The sequence below is a fragment of the Leuciscus leuciscus genome, assembly GCF_965113295.1.
Source record: "Leuciscus leuciscus genome assembly, chromosome: 9".
NCBI classification, from domain to species: Eukaryota; Metazoa; Chordata; class Actinopteri; order Cypriniformes; family Leuciscidae; genus Leuciscus; species Leuciscus leuciscus.
Genome location: NC_138733.1, coordinates 29,567,601 through 29,585,877, shown reverse-complemented (window position 1 = coordinate 29,585,877; position 18,277 = coordinate 29,567,601). Strand labels below are relative to the sequence as shown.

The 18,277-nt window shown below is 37.2% G+C and overlaps 1 protein-coding gene and 1 long non-coding RNA gene across 2 annotated transcripts in view; one reads left to right on the top strand and one right to left on the bottom strand.

Moving 5' to 3' along the window:
- The window catches only part of LOC309505519, a 259,401-nt gene that overhangs the window by 197,057 nt on the left and 44,067 nt on the right, over positions 1–18,277 (top strand). The gene's annotated exons all lie outside the window — the stretch shown is intronic.
- On the bottom strand, positions 680–18,026 carry LOC309505498 (uncharacterized protein). Its single transcript, XM_082178883.1, has 18 exons — positions 16,621–18,026; positions 16,369–16,420; positions 5,683–6,063; positions 5,213–5,500; positions 4,467–4,760; positions 3,957–3,992; positions 3,511–3,852; positions 3,117–3,413; positions 2,831–2,933; positions 2,218–2,259; positions 2,079–2,105; positions 1,928–1,990; positions 1,777–1,821; positions 1,620–1,646; positions 1,456–1,500; positions 1,278–1,346; positions 974–992; positions 680–860 (listed from the first exon to the last, which is right to left on the bottom strand). Exons 2-18 carry the CDS (start codon positions 16,403–16,405, stop codon positions 825–827), a joined length of 2,151 nt encoding a protein of 716 aa, XP_082035009.1. The 5' UTR covers positions 16,406–16,420; positions 16,621–18,026; the 3' UTR covers positions 680–824.

Genomic DNA, 18,277 nt, shown 5'->3' with positions numbered 1-18,277 from the left:
CCCCATTATGGGTGTATACGCCCAGTGCTGCTGATTGGCTACAAGTCGCTTACTGCTCCTTTAATACCATATTTGATCAAAAAGGACATAGGACATTATCCCTCACTCCCTCTCTTAACTAGCTGTCTTTAGATCAACTCAATTCAACTCAATATCAGCAAGTATTCAAAAAAAAAAAAAAAAAAACTATATTTGGACATCCCTAGTTTTTGGAACTTTATTGCTGATGAAGCAGATGAAATGTTGATAGCAGGAAATACAGTGTTCTGTCAAAAGCACATCCTAATGATGAAGATGCCTCTTTAGATACCTTAACAATTTGAATTTCTAACAGACAAATATGGGAATAATATGTGTATGCAATCGAGATCTTAAGCCACATGTATTTTTCATTATTTTAAAGATAGCATAATTTTCAAGCAATACATTTCACAAAAACTTTAATTTGGCTTTAATACAAAAGGTATGGTCTGTGGATTGATTAAGTGCTTAGGTTGTGTAATAATGTTAAAATAATGTTAAAGTCAATACAAACTACAGACTTTATGCATTTAATTTTCTAAAATAAACTCTTCCTGAAGCCTAAGATTATAACTTTTTAGAACTTTTTTTTTTTTTTTTACATTCAGAAACTTTTTTTTATATATATATTGTTACATCAATGTACATCAGTTTTACATTGTTGTCATTTAAAAAAAAAAAATGTTGAACAGAGTGAGAGAGAAAATAGGAGGAACAGGATGGGGAAATGATGCGAACTGGACTCAAATTCAGAGCGCATGTTCTAACTTCTAGGGTACGGCCCTGTTGATTTAACATTTTCATCAGACATTTCCATATAGGTCATCATAATCATAACCCTTAGAGGAAAATTTAAAGAGAAACAAAGATCAGTCAATAGCATATTAATCACAGAAATCGATTGTGTTTTCCCATGCTATAAGAAATTAGATGAAGTGATAAATGTACTCACATGGTAGGTTTTCGGCTCACTGAGATGCATAGGGGAAAAAAGATTGTAGAATCACATATTTGTTTGAACTGATCATATAAACTGTTAATCTAATGTATTTAATAGACTGCTAATATAACTATAACATATCTGCCATATGGCAAAGGAGAGAAACACATTTTTATAAAAAACAATGTTAAAGAAAAGGAATCTTGGCATTGGGAATTTTATTATGTCACTGATTGCATTCAACAGTATTTGCTGTGTATGGTGAATATAATGAAATGACCTTGACGGACTGATATGTGGTTCAAATGCACTGTACCTCTTTGGTGATGGAATATGAGGTTTAGAGAAAGGCTTGTTTCCTGACACTGTACATGTGTTGTTTGCCCTGTGAAGAGAGAAGGTTCATCAGTGATGCCGCTTTGGTTATTTGTATAGGAAGACGTTTTTAAAAAAAGTAAACAGATTTTTCTTTCTTTTTAGAATAAAATAATGACTTGTATTCTGCTCTCAAATTTGCATTGGTTCTTGGTGATTGGTGTCTACGAGAGAGAGAGAGAGAGAGAGAGAGAGAGAGAGATTGTTACCAGATTGGAGGATTTTATCATTTAATAATAAAACTCATGACACAAAATAAACAGAAAATGTATATATTGATTACCTAGAAAATCGGCTCCAGATGCTCCGTCTGTTGAGAGAAGTGACGTTTAAATAGTCATGTAATGTTTAAATAGCATGATAACAAAAATAATTTGTGCTTAGATTATGCCTTTTTTTTATATATATTTTTTTTATATTATAATTATATTTTAACCTGCCTTTGTTCAGGCTTCAGTGGTCTTTCGGGAGCATTTCCAGTGTACCTGTAGATATCAGCACTAGTTAGTGCATTGGACAGATTTGGACCAGTAATTTTTTTTTTTTTTTTTTTTGCTTTTTTTTGCTTTTTGTTTTTTGCGTTTTACTTGCCCGATATCACTCCGGTTTCCCCTGTTATTCCAAGCTGCTCTTCCTTCAGGCATATTAAAATGACTGGGGGGATGGGGGTTGGATATTTTTAATTTAGCCTTATGAACAAATACTAAGATACAAAGATAAGTTCAGTAAAGAAATCTCCAACCTTGAGAATCTGTTCCAAACTGATCTCCTGCATCAGAGAAAGGGTTCAAATTGTTAATGTATTAGAAATCAGAGGATTTTAGCTTTTAACATAAATTAATATGAACACTGATTAAATGAGTGCAATATGTCCTACATACCTTGGTTCAGATCGTGACCCTTGCATATCATGAGGAGTTTTTCTACAATCAATAATGACAGTGTGATAGTGAGAAGTTGTTAGTGTTGACTGATAAAAACAGCAATTAAGCATAGCAGTGGCAGATCCATTACAAATAAATTGAACTGGATAGAATTGGTATCCATGTACTTGGTATGTCTTCATGAATTCAAATATACCAGTAATATGATTCTTTCAAAAGTTAAATGAAAAAGACTTCCTGATTGGAAGGTGTTGCTGTGCCCAAACTTCTCAAGTACCATCAGGACATGATGGTGATAACATATACAAAGATTTGTTTCAATCCCTTAAAATACTGCTAAGATACAGCATCACTTCAGGTTTGGTGACCACCACATCATTAGATTTGCTGATGCATTACATGAGTACAGGTTTAATATATCGAAAAAAAGTAACTTTTGACAAGGACTCTCTCAAGATTATTTAATTGCCAAATTTGGGAACATTTTAGGGTGATCTGATAATCGCTGCCAGACATAGTCTGAAAAAGTATGACATTTTGAAGAATCAGTATAAGCAACAACAAAAAAAAAAAAAAAAAAAGGAAACAAAGAAAGAAAACAAATACAAACCTGTGTCGCCTTTTATAAATGAAGACTCCAGCAAGTATGCAAATGAGGATGAACACAAGTGAAGAAGCAATGACATAAGGCCCAAATCCAACCACTTGAACTCCTATGATAATAGTATTGTTAAAAGGATTAGTCACATCTCTCACACATCATGAAGTACAGTTTCTGTTTGACCAGTCACATTAAAAAATGGACAAAAGAGTCTAACATGCACAAGCCCAACTCATTAATGTATACAGAGATCCTCAAAAATGTCTTGAATGTAACTGTATCAGTCGATACTCACTCTTAACACTCAGGAAGGCTGTATGACTCTGTGTTTTACCACCCCGAAAGCTGGCACTACAGACAATTTCATCTTTCTCTTCATATCCAGTTGGAATGAAGGTCACATCGGATACTGTTTCCCAGACACCTCCACCCATGTGATTGTGGCTGATAGTTTCTCGGGCTGTTGGGACGCTCCAGCTGATTTTGGGAGGGTGAGAGGGGCATGTGTGGTTGACTGAGCATTTGACGGTGACGCGTGTCCCGGGATCGATGTCTTCAGGGAGGGATGACATCACAGGTTTGTCAGGAGAAGCTTTTTAACAAGAAACACAAAGATGTTATATTATGAGATGTGATGCATCTTTAAAAGCATTTTTATAACCAATAAATGAGTGGTTATATTTCCTCACCCCGCATTATAATGAACACACAGCTGTTGTTGAAACTGTATTTCTCGTTTTCTTTTTCTGCTCTGAAGCAGAATGGCCCGTTGTCATGAGTTTGCACATCATCCATCTCCACAGTACAGTTCTGTTCATCCGGGTTTCCCAGGAGCCTTGTGCGGCCTTTGAAGTTGTCTAAGACGTCATGTGAGTCAGTGTGGAACATATAGCCCCCTTTTTTGGTGACCCAAAGAACGCGAAGTTGAGTGACATATTCTTCTTCCATCTTGAAACTGCACGGTATTACCACACAGGAACGAGTCAACGCTGTGATCTTGGGCATCACATCTGCCTCATATTGGAAATAAGCTAAAATGATATCATATAATGGATTAATTAATATTATTACAGAACTAAAAGTGTCATTGTCATTATCTTAAATGTGAGAATAGCTATACGGCAAAAAAACATACTTTCATTCTGGATTGGACTCGCTGGTTTTTGATACTCTGTAAAGTAGAATCAGTAAAAATCAATAAGCTTAGGTTTTTCAAGTTTTTTTATTTAAATTAAATGCTACATTTGAGCCTTAAAGGGTAAGTTCACCCACAAATGAAAATAATCCCATAATTCACACTCAAGCCATCCTAGGTGTAAATTACTTTCTTCTTCAATATAATTGGAGTTATATATAAAAAATATATATATCCTGGCTCTTCAGCTTTGTAATGGGAGTGATTAGTAACTGAGATTTTGAAGCCCAAAAAAGCGTATTCATCCATCATAAAAGTATACATACGTATCCAGGGGATTGGTCATATACACCAAGGAAGGCTTCAGGGTAAGTAAATTATGGGATCATTTTCACTTTTGGGTGAAATAACCCTTGAAGGTTAAAAAAACATACTTCAGTATTCAACAACCACAATAGTCAATATCCTATTGTTCAGGTTAGTGTTACATTACAGATGCCAATTACTCACGCTGCACATGCAATACAACAGAAGCTTCAATGTTTCCTCCAGAAAATTTTGCAGTGCAAATCAATTTCTTCCCATGGTCGTCTTTTGAACCCAGAAAGGTTATGTTGGAATAGGTGACCTGATTTAAACCAGAGAGTGTTTTGCTCCCCGTTTTGACCTGCATGTTCTCATAGTTCCATGTGATGGTTGGAGTCTCTCTCTGGCAGGAGTGATAGACGGAACAAGTGAAGTTCTTTGCAACGCCCTCTGTGACATCTGCCAGTTCAGGCTCAATCGTTACTCTATGATGAACACCTGAAATTGAAATTAAATAGGTCCAATGGTGACATTTAAAGTGAACTTATATCTAACAGCACAAAGCATATCGTCACCTTCCTAAAATAATTGCCTAAGTCATTTTTCAAGTTTCTCAGAAAACACACAAAAAAAATGAATAATAACTTCAGAGGTTCGTTCTTCTTGATGCAGCTCCCATCTTGAAAAGCTTGTAAAATTGCCTTTTAAAATTTTAAAATTGCTCGTAAAATCTTTTGACTTAGGCCAAATAAAACGGCCTAAGTCACACTCTTGACATAGGCCATTACACTACAGGGGTAGAACTGCATGATCTGTTCAACTGAGGATGTGGGGATTTTACCAGAGGTGGCCAGCATCATGAGGAGATGACTTATGCAAAAAAATCATTTTTGTCAAAAAATGACTTAAGCAGTTATTTTAGGAAGGTGACGATATTTGTGTTCACTTACATTGTGCGCTTTTGTCCTTTGTAGTTGTCACTGTTTCGCCACCATGATGTGTTACAGAACACTTAATAGTTAAACTTTCTGCTTTTACAACACTTGTGCGTGTCAGAGTGATTTTCCACAGGCCGTCTTTAAGATGATCATTGTCTAAGTGATCAGATCCTTCAGTACCGCTCAGAATGATGTCTGGTTTGCTGTATGGACACGTGTGGAAAGTCGAACATGCTACTGTAATGGTGTCACCCGTCCTTTCACCTCCATAAATAATAATGCTGGGCTGCCGTGGACTTGCTACAGTTGACAGATACATTAGAATTAGAATAAAAAAAAGAAAATAAAAAAAAAGTTAAAAGCGAGTCAGAGAGAAGCATATTTTGTCTAATGTAATTGAACATTATTGACCAACACTTCCAGCCACAGTTGTACAATCATATAATATTAAACTAGAATAATATTATTCCAAGAATATTTACCATCAACAAGAATTGTAGAAGTGACATCATAAAATGTGTAGGTGCGCCATCCAACATTTTCAGGGTCAATCCATGCATATATTTTTTCTCCATGGTGGGACTGTCCCAGGTTTTTGATCAGCAGACTGCAATCCCAAATTGATGTTCTATATAAATCCGTTTTCCATCTGAACTTCTCAATTACATCATATGGATACCATGGATCATAAACTAAAGGATAACCTCTAGAGACCCACTGATACCACACAACTCTACGTGGGTCTTTGGGTGGATATGATGTGTAAGAGAAAGAACATGGTATAACCAGACAGGAACCTTGGAGACCGTGAATGTCTTTTGGCATTTTCACTTCCCATGCTAAAGCAATATACAGAAGAACTGCTGTGGGACAAAAGTTGGAGAACATTAATAGCTGAATGGAAGATAAAGTAATTTTTCAAAAATATTGGTGTTAAAGGGTAAAATTCGGTCAGTAATTACTCACCCCATGTTGTTCCAACTCCGTAAGACCTTCGTTCATCTTCGGAACATAAATTAAGATAGTTAAACTAACCTCGAGTTAGTTTACGTAGTGTTTAAGCGTAGCGTGTCTTGCACGTCACCAGGCATCACACACATGACAAGCGTCGACCAATAGTGAGCCTACGTGGTGACGTGCAACACAGACGCGCTACGCTAAAACACTACGTGAATTCACTCGAGGCCCAGAGAGAAGGAAATGAATAGTGGAATAAATTTTTGTGTTTTTTTGCGCACAAAAAGTATTCTCGTCGCTTGATAAACTTAAGATTGAGCCACTGTAGTCACTTGGACTATATTAACGATCTCTTTAATAACTTTTCTGGGCCAGCAAGTTTCAGTCACTGAAGCCTATGGAGGAGTGATCCAGCTCTCAGATTTAATCAAAAATATCTTAATTTGTGTTCCGAAGATGAACGAAGGTCTTACGGGGTTGGAACAACACGAGGGTGAGTAATTACTGACAGAATTTTCATTTTTGGGTGAACTAACCCTTTAATGCATAAAGACTCTCAAAATGGTATTGTATTATTTAGGTTATATGCAGGGTGTGATTTGCCGGGGGGATGCGTGGGATTTCCCCCTTTCTGGTCAATGTATCCCTGCCTCTGCTTAATTATTTTTATCCCCGGTCGGGATAAATTTATCCCCCCCTCAAAGTGATCAGTGCTACTACACCAGTGGCGAAACGGATCACAAAACTTGTCACGGATCCATGGTTTGATTAAAGTCAATTTTATATAGGCCTAGTGTTTTCTCGTGTGACCCGCGCACACGCCGCACTGTGCACTCAGGACGCGCGCTTCAATCCGTTGCGGATACTCTCTATTAGTTCGGGTGAAATCACAAAACGTAATGCACACAAATGTGTCCCTGTTTGATATACAACCACTGATGAACATAATCGGTTTTGATGAGAAAAAAAAAACTATACGAGAAAAAAAAAACTTCACGAGTGCAGATTAGAACCAAGCGGCAACCTCCCCGTCTCTCTCTTGAAACCAAAACGGAAGTGAGTTAAACTGCAATTCATTGACTGGCCGCTTGAGGCTGGCTGCAGAAGTGAGTCAAATCTGTATCTCCCCCATGTTAAAATTACCAACTTTACAGCAGAAAAAAACATGTTTACAGCCTGGTTCTATATGTGGCTTTGGTCTATACAGCTAATTTTGCCCTTCATAACAACTGTGAGGGGGGTGAATTTTTTTATAACTCATCCGTTTAGTTGATTAATATTTAAAGTTCTGCATAATTAAGGGTGTGGCCAGTGGCCACTAGAGTGACAGGTGGATTGCCGCTGATGTCAATGCTAGCCGTTTGTCTGCTGTTACTAGCCGTCACTTCACCTCAGCAAATGTTAGCTGCTGAACTTGCCATCTCTGCAGTGTTTTGTGCTTTTTTTCGGGATTATTTCATCCAATTTAATACACCCATTACTTCGCCCACGGCTTAGGATTCCGTCGTTGTCGTCGAGTATCGTTGGAGAGAACAACCAGCGCTGTATTTCAGTTGTTTTCCTCTGTGAACATGCACTAATGGATGTCTGACAATTTCGTTGCTTTTTGGAGTTTTCAGATTTAAAAATGTCAATAATAGTCCAGGCGTTTTAAGCCAAAATGGGGGTCAACCGTGAACAAATTGCAACAGAATCAAACTCAACTGATTTTGTATCCTCAATATGTCCTGAGTAAGGAAAAAAAAGCCCAGAAGAATCCCATTAGGGGAAAGTTCTGAAAAAGACCCAAATATATCCTATTCATACGCCTATTCATTATTTTTCTCACATGAATAGGGTAAAAAATTTAACCTTTAGATATCACCATGAAAATGACTGAGTTGATTACTTATATCAAGACAAACAAAAAATGTATTACATTTTTTTTTTAATTGTTTGTTAACATGGATAAACGGTGCATAATCTAATTACAGATGTGCTAATTTGCATAAATATCACAACAGATCTAAACATTGGGTATAGCCAGGAGAAAATGTCTTGTTGAATCTTGTTGACATATAACAGTAAAAGACTAAATGTTAAGGTCTTAATGGAACCCATTTAGGCTATCCATGAGCAAACATAGAGGCAGGAACAAGTACTTTAGAAACCAGCCTTTATTAATTATTAAAGGGTTAGTTCACCCAAAAATGAAAATTCTGTCAGTAATTACTCACCCTCATGTTGTTCCAATCATGTAAGACTTTCGTTCATCTTCGGATCACAAATTAAGATATTTTTGATTAAATCTGAGAGCTATCTCACTCCTCCATAGGCTTCCAGAGGGACCGAAACTCGCCGGCCCAGAAAGTCAGTGAAGAAAATGTTGAAATAGTCCAAGTGACTACAGTGGCTCTACATTAAGTTTATCATGCGACGACAATACTTTTTGTGCGAAAAAACAACAAAAATAACGACTTTATTCAACTATTAGTGTTCTTCAATGTGGGCCTCTGACGAGAGTTCACGGGAGCGCCACGACGCATGCGCGAGAACTGAGATTACGGCGTTCTTCTTCTACTACTACTTGTTACTGGCTGCTCACTCCTTAGGAGTATTATCGCCATCTACTGTACAAGATGACGTCCCGACATTGCCGGGAGCGCAAAACGGTCTGTTTACAAGCAGCTGAAGACGCGCGCTGTATGTAAAACTGTATTCGTAAATATGTCAGCAGATTTCGATGTAGTTCGATTTTTTTTTTAACCAACCATACTTATTTGAACCAGAATACACAGACATTGAACTACAAGAGATGGAAGATGCTGCAACACAACCGCAGTCTGCTTCTGAAAGACAGAGCGCATTGGACAGCTGATGGTGTAAATGTAATCAGTGCCAAGCGATGCCTACTGAGGCCATCCTTAAAAATATTTTGGTTTGCCGTAACAGCCAAAAAAAAAAAAAAAATCAAAAAAATCAAAATAAAAAAAGGGGTCGGTTGGTCGGTCTATATATAGCCTATATTCTTTCGCAAGTTAACGCAAGTTTACAACCGGCAAATCGTTTTTTTATCAACTTAAAAACCAAAAGGGTAAAACAATTATTAATTGGGTCGGTCCTAAATTGACAGGGTCGGTCGGGTTATGGCAAACAAGACTATTTTTAAGGATGGCCTGAACAGGAGAGCGTGTGCTGCATCGATTGGGACATACAGTTACATACATTACGAATACAGTTTTACAATAAGCAAAATAATATAATATTTGATGATTGATCGAAAATCGTATCTCTCCCCCCACATGCTCACCTGCAAGACGCTCCGACATTAAATTTCTCTGTAGGCTACTGTAGGCTTTTTGTAGAAAGCCTTTCTTTAAAGTGAATTTCATTTTGTATTAATTGTAGCATGCAGGCAATATAATCAGGACATGGAGGCGCCCGCGCGCTCGTCTCTTAAATGAACCAAAACTCTACATTGAATCTTTAAAAAAAAAGAAGAAAGAATATAGGCTATATATAGACCGACCAACCGACCCCTTTTTTTTTTTTTTTTTTTTGGCTGTTACGGCAAACCAAAATATTTTTAAGGATGGCCTCAGTAGGCATCGCTTGGCACTGATTACATTTACACCATCAGCTGTCCAATGCTCTCTGTCTTTCAGAAGCAGACTGCGGTTGTGTTGCAGCATCTTCCATCTCTTGTAGTTCAATGTCTGTGTATTCTGGTTCGAATAAGTATGGTTGGTTAAAAAAAAAATCAAATCTTCATCTACATCGAAATCTGCGGACATATTTACGAATACAGTTTTACATACAGCGCGCGTCTTCAGCTGCTTGTAAACAGACCGTTTTGCGCTCCCGGCAATGTCGGGACGTCATCTTTTACAGTAGATGGCGATAATACTCCTAAGGATTGAGCAGCCAGTAACAAGTAGTAGTAGAAGAAGAACGCCGTAATCTCAGTTCTCGCGCATGCGTCGTGGCCCTCCCGTGAACTCTCGTCAGAGGCCCACATTGAAGAACACTAATAGTTGAATAAAGTCGTTATTTTTGTTGTTTTTTCGCACAAAAAGTATTGTCGTCGCATGATAAACTTAATGTAGAGCCACTGTAGTCACTTGGACTATTTCAACATTTGCTTCACTGACTTTCTGGGCCGGCGAGTTTCGGTCCCTCTGGAAGCCTATGGAGGAGTGAGATAGCTCTCAGATTTAATCAACAATATCTTAATTTGTGATCCGAAGATGAACGAAAGTCTTACATGATTGGAACAACATGAGGGTGAGTAATTACTGACAGAATTTTCATTTTTGGGTGAACTAACCCTTTAAGAGACTGGGTTTGGGTCTGTGGGACTGTTTATGGGGGACGAGTCTGAAGGAAGAACAGGAGACAATGGTAAGGAGAATGCAGAAGACAAAAGGTAGGTAAAATAAAAAGTGAATCCCCAGAAATAGTCCCATGGTCCCAGCCCCAAACACCATCTCTGCAATAATAATTAATAAAGGCTGGTTTAAAGTACTTCTTCCTGCCTCTATGTATTAATGCTCATGGGTAGCCTAAATGGGTTCCATTCAGACCTTAACATTTAGTCTTTTACTGTTATTTGTCAACAAGATTCAACAAGACATTTTCTCCTGGCTATACCCAATGTTTAGATCTGTTGTGGTATTTATGCAAATTAGCACCTCTGTAATTAGATTATGCACAGTTTGTCCATGTTGACAAACAATTTAAAAAAACGTGTAATACATTTTTTGTTTGTCTTGATATAAGTAATCAACTCAGTAATTTTCATGGTGATATCTAAAGATTAACTTTTTTACCCTATTCATGTGAGAAAAATAATTAATAGGCGTATGAATAGGATATATTTGGGTCTTTTTCAGAACTTTCCCCTAATGGGATTCTTCGGGGCTTTTTTTTCCTTACTCAGGACATATTGAGGATACAAAATCAGTTGAGTTTGATTCTGTTGCAATTTGTTCACCCTTTTTTCCTAAAACGCCTGGACTAAAGGCTCGTTCGTTCTGCTCTCACGGAACAGATGGTGTACCGTCAGGTGAAATCCTGCTGGTGTCGGCGCTTTCTCCGTCCATGCAATAAATGCACATCCTTGAATGAGTGTGGATTTTCTAGCCTATTTACTTGAACTTCATAGGCAATATAACTATGGTTTAACCCATTTGAGAGGCGGCCAAAATCAGAATTTAAAGGGCACCTATTATGCCCCTTTTTAGAAGATGTAATATTGGTCTTGGGTGTCCCCAGAATGCATTTGTGAAGTTTCAGCACAAAATACCCCACAGTTAATTTATTATAACCATTTGAAAATGTCATTTTTGGGGCCTGTTTTAAAAAGAGCTGTTTTGTCGTGTACCACTTTAAATGTAAATGAGCTGCATATCCCCGCCCTGCTGCTGGACCTAGATGATGAAGAGAGTCCGGCACAGAATCAGTGTTACCAACTTAGCAATTTTGTTGCTAGATTTAGCAACTTTTCAGACTACCCTAGCAACTTTTTTTTCAAAAAGCACCTAGCAACAAATGTAGCAATTTTTTTAGTTTATTTGGCAACTTTTAGCAACTTTTGGAAAGTGACTCTAATCCAAACAACACTCGCAAGGGCGTGGTGAGCTGGTAAGGGCACCACAACTTCCAATAGGAAATTTGAACTGCAGTAGTCACCGTTCTACCTGAATAGGTTGAACAGCCTTTTTACAGCATATATTGTAGAATTAAAACACTTTATACCCAAATGTCAAATAAATTACTTGAATAAATGAACAGCATTAATAAAGCCCCAGTCTTACAGATCATTAACTAAAAAAAGTTGTTTTAGGTCTTCTTTTTTTTAAAGGTGGGGTATGTGATTTGCAAAACGGCTGGCAGATTTTGAAAATACACAACTCAAATGGTCCTACCTTCTTTCCTTTGACTCCACCCATTCGAAGAGCATGGACATGGATGGGGGGAGGGGGGTATGGTACGACCGTTTGATTGACGCACTTACTGTCCAATGATTCTAGGTGGTCTTGGAAATGATTGGCTGGAGTTTTTCGAGTCTTGCCCGTTCCACAGATGAGTAAATTGCTTAATTTTCATGTCAGTGCTTCTAACTCAGTGGCTGTAAGTGGGTTAGGGATAGGATTTCAAGTGATTTTGAAAAAATGGCCAAAAAAGAGAATTACATACCCCACCTTTAACTAAAAAAAGTTGGTTTAGGGTTTAGTTACTGGGTAACTAAACCAACTTTTTTTAGTTAAATTTTTTTTTATATATATATAATTTATTTAACAAACAATAATATCTACGTATTACATAATGGCGTAGTTTTGCGTTGCGATTACGTAATGACGTCATAACGCAATGACGTCACAACGTCATTTAGCAACTTTTAGCAACAAATCGATCTGCCTTTAGCAACTTCCCCTGAAAATTAGTTGGCAACACTGCACAGAATAAACACGAATGAGAATGGACTAACGTTAAACGTCTCGAACGGTTATTTGATACATTTATGTACTTACAAAGTTTTAATCGCGTCCCCTTTGCCATTATGGATGTGCAACACACACACACACACACACACACACACACACACACACACACGAACTGTGATAACGTTCGCGCAATTTTTTGAAACTACACACACACACACACACTACTGTGATAACGTTTGCTAAGTACAAACGATTTTTTTTTTTTTTTCTTAAGGGGAGGGAGATAGACGTTTATATACTGTCTATGGAGATAGAGCAGACCTTAATTTATTTACATTTGTAAATGCTGCAAAAAAAATGCCTACGTGACATAAAACTGTCTGACGTTGTTTGTTGAGACATCCTATGACGACGACAATAAATAGCTTTATACGCATTTGTTGTTGAACTGGCTGACATCGATTGAAATGACTATTTGCTCAAAAATCATAAAATACACTTACTTCTGGAGGTGACGTTGGATCGCGAACTGTAGGCAACGATCCACACTTGAGGATTAACTTTGACCCTCGTTCACTAAACAGTCAGTCAGAAAATGAATCTCTTATTTAGGAAGTTTAAGTGGTGCCTTTTCTTCATAAATAAAATCCATCCGCTGCGTTTTCAGTGGCTCTGATGTCAGTGAAGACCAGTGTTGTGCCAGTTCACAGCTTTTCTGAACTAGTTCAAGTTCAGTTCATACATGCTCAAAGTGAACAGTTCACGTTCAAAGTTCACAATTTTAATTCTGAACTAGTTCAAAGTTCAGTTCATTTTACTTTTTTCGTGAGATATTCAAATAAATACTTTTTTTCACACTACGAGCTAGAAATCACCATACGTTCTTTGAAGCTGCTCATTGTAGACATTTGCTCATGACACTGCAATTGTGGGTTTCTTACCAGGTGATGAAACTTGCAGCAGTACAGACAAGGTAGACCAGTTCTATACTTAGTGCAATGAAATCTACCAGCATTTAATTAAAAAAAGAATATATAATATGAAATATGTATATATTATTTGATATATATGATATTATATATACATATGTGTGTGTATGAAATGAGCAAAACTCTTGAATGAAGGTAATGAAGGCAAAACTCAAAGGCACAAAAAACTTTATTTTTAAGGAAACTCTCGTCGTTGCCTGCTACGCGACGTTGCTATGCCTACCCCGCTCTGCTGCAATTCATCACGGGTAACGTTGTGCGGAAGCCAGTATGCTATTCAACTATTCTCAGCCGGACACTACGTTGCCCGCAATGCATTGCGCACACAATGTCAAAACCATTTCTGTCTGGTGATACATGATTTAAGCGGCACCAGCGAGAATACAGGAGGGAGGAACTTTCTCTCGTTGCGTTTCAAAAGAGAAAACAGATGTCACTCAGTTTTCAATGGAAAACAAATTCCAACGTTCATTTACAGTGATGTCTGCCGTTCATGACACATAATGTGAACTAATTCACGTTCAAGTTCTTTATTAAAAAATGTGTTGCGTTCAGTTCAACGTTCACGAAAAAATGAGCGTGTTCAATGAACGCGTTCTTTTGAACTCGTTCACGCACAACACTGGTGAAGACTAGTATGTCCATTCTTACATCCCGCAACAGAACACCTAACGTACACTTCTTAGGAGACATTACCGGCTGCGGCTGTCGTTGAAACAATGGAGGATGGTGTACACAGATCACCGAGGGCGGGGTCTATGCCAAAACCAGATGTCAATCAAATCACGGTGGGGCTTAGCGCATTTCTACGTCACAGTGCGGGAAATCTAGAACAGGGCGTTCTGAGACAGTGCTTATGATTTATTGAGATAGTAAAAAAACAATCCACTGCGTGGATTTTTATCATTCTAGGGTGGTTTTGCTCACACACTGCCAACACACATTTATGTTCAAACACCATGTAAAAGTGAATTTTGCATAATAGGTGCCCTTTAAAATGGACTGAATAAGCTCTCTACCACAGTCTATGCTCTCTACGAACTTGACGAGCGATGCCGCGCTGACGGACCATAGACTATAAAAAAGAGTGACTGACATGTGCACATAAATCACTGTCACACACACTATCTCAGAGTAATATTAAGTTACTGCATAATACATTTTCAACTAGCAGAATAGTACAGAATCACGATACACAGTCTCACTTGTAGCCATGTCTTTTAACTATTATAATATTTCGAAGGGCAAAAATAGGAACTTTTAATTGGCTTTACATCATCAACTGTCACTTTAGCGCGAAGCCCTGTGCAGGCGCAGACTTGGTACTGTCAGTAGCATCCTGAGCTAACTCGATCACGTCGAGCTAGGTGGGCGTGATTTCAGATCACTTTACCTCTTTGCCCATTTTCTGTTATCCGGGAGTGACGCGAGGCCAAGATGGCGACGGCCGGCTCCGCCCACTTTAGGCTTCAAAAATGCTCTTCAGAAACCTACGGGTGATGTCACGGACACTACGTCCATACTTTTTTACAGTCTATGATTAGAACCCAGAACCTCTGTCACGGGTGGCGAAAATTCTACCACTGGACCATTAAGATACACGTTGTCAATCAGGCGGATCTATGCCACTGATTAACACAGATAATGCATCTGTCTTTTCTATCATTTCACTGTAGCTCAGCATCGCAATGTAAAGTTAACGTTATTACTTTAACAGCAGCAGTAAAACTGTTTCTACTGTGATGACGAAAAAAAATATTTTACAATTTTACCGTTTATTAGAGTAAAAATATTGCGTTAGGCTACTTCATGAGTTAATAAGAAAAAAGGTTTTAAAATTCCTGCAAATGCAGTGATGAAGGTCATGTTCTCATGATTTATTTTTATGAATAAAAATGTTTCAAAACATCCCCCCTCTGTTTTTTTCACAAATCGCACCCTGGTTATATGTATATTATTTTTACATTTAATTCATGCTAATACACAAGGAACCGGTTTATCTATTGACACATTTTGTGTAATTAATAAAACTAATGAATATAAACTTGTAAAGAACATTCCCACACTTTCTGACCAAAACATTTCAATGACTTTTCCACTAATTTGTGAGGACTGGATACCATATGTCAGATAGTAAAGAATAAATTAATAAATGAATTAAAAAATCACCCCATGACATTTAGACAGTGCCCGTTGCTGAGGTGAATTGTGCATGATATCACGGGGCCCACAGGTAAGGCAAATATCGTCCACACAAACCCCTTCCCCTGATTATATGAAATACGCACATTTCAAAATGCTTTTTTTGCTTGACATTGTTTTCAATTTGTAAACAAAAAATGCCAGACAGCATCTAATTGCTGTCAAGTGCAATTAGTGCTGTTTGGGAAGTGTTTAAAATATGTTGATTTTTGCAGGAGTTTCTGCTGTATTTAATGCATGAATTATTGTTTACATATGGAATTATTTGCGGTTTATGTATGTACACACGTACATATATGTAAAAAGAAATGAAGTGGATGCTTTCATTGTGCAGATTGGCTGGGTTTACAAAGATTTAAATTGACATTGTATATACTTTGGGAATTCGGAAACAGCCTTGCATATTTCCAACTGTAATTGTGTGTATGATGGCCTGTACCTGTACATTACACTGCAATATTTAACATTGTTCAACTGCAACTCATCCAACATGAAAACAATATTTACACACTAAATACAGCACAAATTGCTGTATTTTTAAATGCTCAAGACAGACGTCACTAACTAAATGAAGAAAAGGAAACAGATTATATACCTTGTAAAAGCAGTTTAAGCAGCAGAGGTCCCATCATGTTCCTGGGTTTGCCCTTAAGTAAAAACAAACAACTTTTTGTTGTGCGCAAGGACATATTCTGTCCAATAGATTAACAACAGAAATCAGTGGAGTATTGACCACCCAGAATAATCTGGGCTAAATGGAAATTATGAAACCTTAATTCTTGTTACATTTATTACAATATATATATATATATATATATATTTAGTATACTTTGATTTCCATTCTTACCTACTTAATGCAGTCTCATTAGCAAAGAAGTGGACTGTAAGAAAAAATGTGAGAGACTGAGAGAAATACAAAAGCGCTTTGTTTTCTGAGAATGATTCTGAGGAGGCGTGAACTTCTTCCAAATAAGGCTGTTTCTTGCAGTTGTGCACACAGTCTTACAACGTGAACAAATTATGGGCAGTCTTAGCCAACAGAGACTACTGTCTACACCCTACAATACATCAGTCAATTTTTTCAAGCTCTAGTTACTTCAAGTTACCGAGGTAACACATTTGGCGTCTTGTTTTGAAGCAGTATTTTCTTGATAAACTTGACATAACCTTTAGATGCAAATAAAGAAAAAAGTGTCCTAAAAGTATCCTGAAATCACCAAAACCCTCTGCAAAACCCTTGAATGCCTCTCTGTGATGTTGCTTTATGCTCAGGTGTATTAGATAAAAAAAAAAATAAAAAAAATTCTGGTTCAAGAGTAGCCTAGTTAGTATGGTAGGATCTGGACCATAGGATCTTTACCAACCGTAGGTGGAAAAAAAAAAATGCAAAAAAGGGAATCCAGCAACATTTGTGGTAAGGGAAGCTTTAATAAATTATTAAATTGCATTGTGTCTGTTGTATACCCTGAATAAGGCTCTCAAGGCGAAACACGTTTTTAGAATTTATTAAAGATCCCCTTGCCACAAGTGTTGCTGGAGTTCACTGGTTCAAGAGTAGACCAGTTGTGCATGCACATTCCAGCCAACATTTCATGGTGGGGGCAATGTAAGCACAAAATGTTTTTTTGAGGTATCTGGAACCTACATGGGTTTGTTCCATTTAGCCTCTATCTGAATTAGCCTCAGTATTGCATAGGACATGGTATTGCACCAACAGTCAAACCAAAAATTAAACAGACACCAGATATATATGAAGAGTTCAGATGCAAAAGCCTCTAAGTGCCATCTGAAAATTTCTTCTACAATGGTAATTTTTATCAAGCTTGTATATTTAAGTTCAGTAATTTCAGTTAAATGACAATTAATAGGTCATTTTAATAGGTAACTTAAATATACAAGCTTGATAAAAATATCCATTCTAGAAGAAATTTTCAGATGGCACTTAGAGGCTTTTGCATCTGAACTCTTCATATTTTTTTTTATTTCTTACTAGTGGGTGCAGGACACTATAGTTAATTTATGTAAGTGATGGTAGCAAAATAAAGTAAACTGTGACATATTATACCCAAAAAGTCTTCATACAGTGGACTACCAGTAAAATTTATAAAAATTTGGGACCAAAAATTATTCAGACACTTTGACCTGACCATGTTTGCTTTTTCTTTTTTTTTTCTTTTTTTTTTTTTATTGCTAAAGTGACCTTTTTATGCCACAAACTGAACAAAATTAACCATTGCTTGGTTATCGGTTGATAATATCAATATGTGTAATATCAACTCTTAAATTCTTGTCATATATTATTACCATTTCAGTTTCTTTAGGGAATAAATTGTGATAATGTGAGAAATGTTGAAGGTGTCTAAGAAAATTTTGGTTTGACTGTGCATTGGCCCCAACATGAAATGAGATATTGGCTTATTTGTGAGTTAGGGCCTATTTTTGTAAATCATTTTAATTGTGGTTTTAAATAATTTGAACCATAAACATCCAGAATTTAAGATAGT